Consider the following 7,500-nt stretch of genomic DNA (forward strand, 5'->3'; position numbering starts at 1 on the left):
TCCCTCTCTCTCTCTCTCTCTCTCTCTCTCTCTGCTATTTCTTTTGGTTTCTGTATCCACAACAACTCTCCAGAGAGCTTTTAATAAAGAGTTTAAAAAAACAAAAGAAACATGCCAGCCTCCAGACTCCAACCATTTGGACCAGTCAATGACCTCAGAAGCCTGAAATCTTTTGAAAAATGGAAAACTAATAAACTTTCCCCAATATATAAGAGAAAAAGCCACATGGCTGTTGTCTTCTGTATGATTTGGCTTGAGCAGCTTTGACAGGGCGCAGCGCTCAACATTGCTAATTGACGGCAGTCAACAGAACGCGCTGGCCGCTAAGCCCCCGGGTTGTGATCAGGCCTGATTAGCTTTAATAGGCTTAACTGAGAGCTGACAGAGAGGGGTGGCCTCATTTAGTTAGCTCTGCTTTTGTATTATTGTTCTTCCTCCTCATCCTCTTCCTCCTCCTCTTCCTCTCTCTTTGCTCCTTTGGCTGAGATGGCTCTTGTGTGAAGGAATATGGAGAGTGTCTGTTTCCATCCAAAGCCATATGTTTTCAGTGTTGCTGTGTTACAGTGCATTTTGTGAAGTTTTGCCGTTTTCGTCAACTGATGCCCACATGTCTACAATGTTAATATTGCTTAACCCTACATGAGCACCAGCTGCCATGGCCATACTGTAGGTTAAGCTGTGGTTTTACTGTTGTGTATTTAACTGCTACGTCACACTGCTTTGTATGATTTCCCTGTGTGTGTGTGTGTGTGTGTGTGTGAGAGAGAGAGAATAGCAGCATAGTCGTACCTGTCAGAGTTCCTCTTCAGTAAGACCACTGACAGGATCGCAGACCTCCGCAGATTCCCTGAGCCTGTACCCTAATGGGAACACTCCATTACCATAGAACTGGCACACAGACCCCCTGTAGTCTCCAGGGACTGACTGAATGAGCTGCACCTTCACTCCATAACATCCTCCATGTGAGGGTGGCGTTTAAGGAAGGCTGAGGGAGCGACCACACGGCTCGCTATTAGCCAAGTGTAATCATCACGATGTTGGTGAAGCGATGTGTCTTCCTCATTATTCTGTGTGTCTCCCTCCTCCCTCCTCTCTTCCTCTCTCCGGATCTGTCTCCCCACCCCACCCCCCCCCCCCCCCCCAGCCTGTGTCTTTTGCTCAATCAAGATCTATGTTGTGTTCTTTTTCTTTACAATGCAATGCATATTCAGAAGAGGCAACGTGTAGGTATACCACAGAACTAAAAACGCCATGATTTTCTCTGGTTGCATGGCTACTCTTTCATCTCTTTATTTTCTCTAGATTTCTTTCAGTATCATTTTTCAGTACTTCAAACTTTCTTCTTTTTTTTGTTCCATCTTTTGTGGTCAGATCTGCATTTAAAACAAAATTGCCCAGTTGCAAACTAAAGTTATAGTCATGTTTGTAAACCTGATGATTTTCAACATCTGGTTATTTTTTTCTTGTATGATTTGGGACCAATCCATCCAAGTTTTCTCTTGTCATTTTGTCAATTTAAATTTCAATTTAATTTATTTTAATTTAATTTATTTTCATTTTATTTTGTGTGTCGTATCTGTCTGTATCTCTTTTCATTTCTGGTAAGGTCAGTCTGTGTTTACCCCTGTGTTTTGTTGACATGCCATGACCAATCCATGGCTCTCTATGTGGTCTTCTATGTTTGTTTGTCATGTTTATTTCTTTGTTTGTTTGTGTCTTGTGTGTGTGTGTGTGTGTGTGTGTGTACGTACCTGTGTATTTGTTTTGTCGTGTGTGTGTGTGTGTGTGTGTGTGTGTGTTCTGCATGGTCCTCCCTGCACACCGGGGTGTGAGCAGAGGCGCTCAGCCTCAACTCCCTCTCCCTTCTCCCTTCGCCTCATTTTTCATCTTCCCTCTCTTCCTTCCCTTCCCTTCCTTCCTTCTTTCCTTCCTCTCCCTCTCTATCCCACCATCTCCCTCTTTCTCTCTCCACGGCTCCTGATGTCCGCATCTCTCTCCTCTGTCCTGCAGGGGACGTGCTGTTCCAGATGGCCGAGGTGCACAGACAGATCCAGGTGCAGCTGGAGGAGATGGTAAGTGCTGGACGATGTGATGGGTGGGACTGCGTGGGGTCAGGTGCAAGGTGAGCGCTCAGGTGGATGTTCTGAGCCGTCACATTGAAGCCCTGACCCGAGGTGTGTTCAAATGGGCTGGGGTGTGTGCGGCTAGCAGCGGGTGTGTTCAAATCAAGATGCCACTGTGGGGTGGTTGTAATGTATACAAATGAAATTAAGAAAGAAATAAGTGAATGAAGTGAAATGAGTTTGTCATTGTGTGTGTGTGTGTGTGTGTGTGTGTGTGTGTGTGTAGGGGTGTGTGTGTGTGTGTGTCCTGTCTGTCTCTCTGTGTGTATGTGGTTGGATGTGTATTTATATTTGTCTGTGCGTATGGTTGGATGTGTATTTATATTTGTCTGTGCGTATGGTTGGATGTGTATTTATATTTGTCTGTGCGTATGGTTGGATGTGTATTTATATTTGTCGGGTGGTGAATCAGTACCCACACTATGTTATGTCTCTTTCTCTCCATAGTTAAAGTCCTTCCATAATGAGTTACTCTCAGAGCTGGAGAAGAAGGTGGACTTGGATGCCAGATACCTGACAGTATGTGTCCTCTTTCACCTCTACAGTTGTTCATATACCAGTTTAACCTTTAGCACCTTACTGACCACCAAATAAACCAAGTGAGATACACTTTAAAGGAGCGAGAAAAATGTATCCACAAACCCACTATTGCTGTATAACAGCGTACAGTACTTTAGTTGCTTGGTCTCCGAAGCATTGAGCCTTCACACATATCTATCTCGCCTTTTTGCATTTTATTTGTTTTTTGTTTCCCCCCTCAGGCACAGGCGCTGTGAGTGGCTGAGTGGCTCCACTCTTCAAACAGCCATTTAGGTCCATTAGTCCTCGCAGACTGCGTGATTGGCAGTTTGGCTCGCACATTTTAACGTCGCGCCTTCCACCGCGCTCCCCAAAGCCCTCCATCCCATCATCAGCCTTAATGTGCCGGAGAGGCACCTGGAGGAGGTGTACAAGCCGTCGGGGAAGAAATGCGAGAGGAAACTGACACGACAATACGCAAAGGGGGGACTGTGCCCGCATAAACAAAACAAATCGCCGTCCCTGCATGAGAGCGAAGGCTAGTGAGGAGTGTTCTATAGATTGCGGTGATATCTTTAGAATGAGTGGGCTGCCATAGCAATGCAGCGCTCTGCATAGCTTGGTCTCAGAGGATGGAGTGGTGCTGCCATAACCACAGAGCTCTACTCTCTCTACTGCTACAGCAAGCTTTGCGGAAGGCAAAGGTCATCGGCGTCCTTAAGTGCCCTGGACTAACAGCACTTTAAAAAGGGTTATTCTAGAACGGCCACATACATGAGTGTATATAGTGGGGTTGTTTCCATGTGCTATTGGTTGGTTGGTTGTTTTATTTATTTATTTACTTATTTACTCGTATGTTTTGAGTGTTTCATCACTGGCCCGTGGCCCCAGAATGACTGGTTGGATCCGCCCTGGAAGTGCAGCGGGAGTCGTATCGGAAATCGTAATTTATATGAAATTGCACTGTGGCTGCTCCTCACAGTGGAGCTTGTTCTCCCACCTTCCCCCAAGCACAATTTCATTTTGCCAGCACTCTGAAGTTCAATTGCGTCGCATTTAAAATGAATGAATTCCCCTGAAAAATCACTCCGGTTATGAGCGCGATCGTCGTTTACTGTGTGCGCTCCCTGAATTATTAATCCGTCAGTCATTTTGCAAGAGCAAGGAACAAAAGAGAGAAGAATAGATGGTGACATTTTTTGAAGATGAACTGAATCTGACTAACAAAGTGGCTCTTTAAGAAAGCACCATCTCCTCTTCCTCTATCTGGCTAACAAATGCCCACGCGCACCCAGTCCAGGCTCTGGACGCTACTCCCAATCGCTCGCAGATGGCCACGAGCCACACCATGCCAAGCATTCTGCGCAGGCAGTCCGAACTGTGTGTGCATACACTGGCATTCGGGGCTTAAGTCACGTTGGCCTCCCTGCCACTCATCCGAGATTAGGCATGGCCGAGACTGGCTGCGCTTGTCCTCTTTGGTGGTTAACCACGGGCTTCCAAAAGTGGCACATGATTGAAGCCATTGCTTATGGGCTCAGACAATGTGAATAGTAGGTTGCACAGTGTGAGCGGGAACTCTCCATATTCCACACACACACACTCTTCACCCCTTGGCACTGGATTTCTTGTAGTGTCACAATCTCGGTATGCTTCAGATCTTCACAGATGCCCTTTATCACTCTGTTCCTTTGACTCTCTGCGGAGTGGGCTGTTGTTTCGCTCGAGCTCGGGTGTTAATTATGATGTGGTAATTGGGTCGTTTAGGTAGATCCATTAAGTCGTTCAGAAATGCAGAGGCTTAACGTGCCTGATTTCCTGCTGCCTGTAAAACCATGCCCTTGCTCAAGTCATTACAATTAGGAAATATGCAGATCACATTTTCTGGGGTTCGGTTAAGCCCATTTGATTAGAAGTAATGAATAGAAGCAGGAAAAGTGGCTCACGGATTGAGAGGCTTTTGGGGGCAAATTAAGAAAATGCTTATTTAGAGTGATATCAGTGTCCAGTCCAGGTTTAGCATATGTGCAATCTGACTCATTCCTAAGACCACCTGTGTGTGTTTTTAAGGGTTCTAAAAACATTCTGTCCTTATCTGATTGACAACCTTGCTCCGATAAAAAAGGGACATTGATTAATGAGTTAGTCAGGGTGTGGTCACCTATTGAGTTGCGTCTCTCTCTTCTGGCTTGCAGGCGGCGCTGAAGAAGTACCAGATGGAGCACAAGAGCAAAGGCGAGAGCCTGGAGAAGTGTCAGGCCGAGCTGAAGAAGCTGCGCCGGAAGAGCCAGGGCAGCAAGAACCCCGCCAAGTACGGCGAGAAGGAGCTCCAGGTGAGTGATGTCCATGCGGGTCAGCCACGGAGAGTGACCACCTCTCCCCTCCTTTAGACTGTGTGAATTTCTGTTCTGATAACCTATCAACCACAACAGCATGCTGGCAACCCACAGGTGCGAAGCAGGTGGTTTGGGTTGTGTAACTACCTGACCATCCCCCCCACTGCTGCCCATTGACTACTGAGATTTCAGATGAGTATGAGCGTTGAATGCCGAATCAGATGGACTCAGATCATGAGCAGGGATGGAGCTGAGCATGCAGAGCTGGGCATCCCCAGAGGGTTGGTATAGAGCCCAGCCATGCTGGTTCAGTTTGCCTGGCAGCATCTCCGGTGCAGTGGAGTGGGGGGCTGTGATGGAAGAGTGTGAGGGTGGTCTTGGCTCTTGGTGGCCAGAGGTAATGGGGGGGGGCTTTGTGTGTGTGGGTGAGTTTGTTTGTGTGTGTGTGTGTGTCTATGGAGGATTACACAGTGGGCAGCGGTGATGTATATGATGTATAGAGTGTGTGCGGGCTGTCCAGCAGCATGCCTGTGCAGAGTGGGTGGGCGAGTGTGTAGGCAGGGGCACGCATAGCAAAGATGAAAAGCTAGCCTCCTGAAGATATAAGATCCACACACACACACACACACACACACACACACACACACACACACACACACACACACACACAGAGAGAGAGAGACAAGGACACATACACTTTCCCTAACTCTCTCATAAACCCAATATATGCATAGGCAAAACCCATATGCAACCCTCATAACCACCATTACCACCACCATTAACATTCTCTTACTTCCTCAATGCACACACACACACACAAAGTGTTTTTCAATTCTTTGAGTCAGCCAGGCAGGTGCTGTTGTAATGGAGGTGAGTGGTGAGCTGCTGTTTACACAGAAACTTTCTCTCAGACGCACTCTCATTTGACAGGTCTCAGCTGTGTGTGTGTGTGTGTGTGTGTTCTCCCTGCTGTGTGTAGATGGGGAGAGGTGTGCCGCAGTGGTGAGTGTACTCACAGGCCTCTCCCTGCCCAGAGATCGATGGCCCACGAGTCTGACTCCACACTTAGCTATGTGGCCTTGGGGAGGGGGGGGTTCAGCAGGGCTTTCATTTTGTGCTTCGCTGCCTGTGAAAGGACTGCTCCCCACTTACCTGGCCAGCCCCACTGTAACACACAACTGACCCATGCTGTGTGTGTGTGTGTGTGTGTGTGTGTGTGTGTGTGTGTGTGCACTTAGTCCATATTGTTACAAATGAGAACGTTAGTCATGGAAAGTGTGTGTACATGTCCAATGTGATGTTTTCCGTGTCGTTAGGATCTCCTCCCTCTGGACAGGGGCATGTTGGTGCACCGCCGCGTTGTCAGTCGGATGTGTTGATCTAAGCCTGACTCGCACAGTGGCTCCATAGGTGTGGTTTGGAGTTGAGTAACAGCCCCTGTCCTTTGCCAGATAGCCTCTGGCTGATGTGGATCAGGTTCTGAAAGCAGCACCTCTCACCTGTCATTACAGACCCCCACCCCCCATCCCACCCTGTGCCACGGCTGCCCTATATCGGCTGAATGGAAATATCAGAAGCTTGGGGGGTGGGGGGGTTGACAGCTACACAGGAACGAGAATATCTAAAACCCCTTTGGAATTATAGAGCCACACACACACACACACACACACACACACACACACACACACACACACACACACACACACACACGCATTCTATGCATTAAGCTGTAAATCTCTCTGCGGTAAGCCATGAGGGCTATAGCTATGGGGGATGTGTTAGTGGGGTGTGCACAGGACCACTTGTGAAAAGCCTAGCAGGGCCCATTTTTCATTTTCTCCACTAGCCTCATGAAAAAGAAGTGCCCGTATAATTTCCCTCTCGTCTTGTCTTCATCTCTCCTTCCTATTCCCTCTCTTCCTCTTTTTATCCTCCCTCACCCTCCATCCCCCTCTTCTGCATCACACTCCCCTCTGTTCCTCTTCCCTTCGTCTCTCTGCCCTCCCTCCCCTCTCTTCATAGTTCTCTATCTCTTTTTTTGATACCCCCCACCGCCTGTGAAATCATTAATCGTTCAGGCCTCCACTGAAGATGCTAATTAGCTAATTATTTAGTTCATTGGAGTGGTCGATGGGGCAGAGGGTGTTTTTTTTTTTTTTGGGGGGGGGGGGGGGGTGGGCTTTGTGAAGGATAAACTCAACAGTAGTATCTGGCAACCCCACAAGGACTCCGACAAGTGTCCATAAAAGGTAGTTCATGCCCCTGAGCATGTGTGTCAGTTTGGCCAAAGTGTACTCCATGTTTGGAGAAGGCGGGCTGTGTAGGGAAATGGCGTGAGGTCTGTTTGACTCGGACGTGGAGAAATAGTGCCTCACGCTCCGGGGCTTTGGTGGGGTGGGGGGCATTAAGATGAAACAATCGCAGAAGTAAGGGCTCAGCAGTTTATTGGGGCTAAGGGATGTGGATTGAGTGCGTGCTTGGACTCACATACACTCACACACACCCACACACACTCACACATA

General features: G+C 47.9%; 1 protein-coding gene across 3 annotated transcripts in view; it reads left to right on the forward strand.

The window, feature by feature from the left end:
* The first annotated feature begins 1,215 nt into the window (after positions 1-1,215).
* Positions 1,216-7,500, forward strand: part of LOC121705212 (brain-specific angiogenesis inhibitor 1-associated protein 2-like) — a 26,891-nt gene continuing 20,606 nt past the window's right edge. For 2 of the 3 annotated variants that reach the window (XM_042086074.1, XM_042086073.1), the window contains exons 1-3: positions 2,011-2,072; positions 2,571-2,642; positions 4,838-4,975. In XM_042086074.1, coding sequence (XP_041942008.1) covers positions 2,028-2,072; positions 2,571-2,642; positions 4,838-4,975 — 255 coding nt within the window. In that variant the 5' untranslated portion in view covers positions 2,011-2,027. Of the gene's footprint in view, positions 1,224-2,010; positions 2,073-2,570; positions 2,643-4,837; positions 4,976-7,500 lie in introns of those variants that run through there. The other variant, XM_042086072.1, reaches the window with a different exon arrangement.

This window comes from Alosa sapidissima, chromosome 3 (assembly GCF_018492685.1).
Source record: "Alosa sapidissima isolate fAloSap1 chromosome 3, fAloSap1.pri, whole genome shotgun sequence".
Classification (NCBI taxonomy): Eukaryota; Metazoa; Chordata; class Actinopteri; order Clupeiformes; family Clupeidae; genus Alosa; species Alosa sapidissima.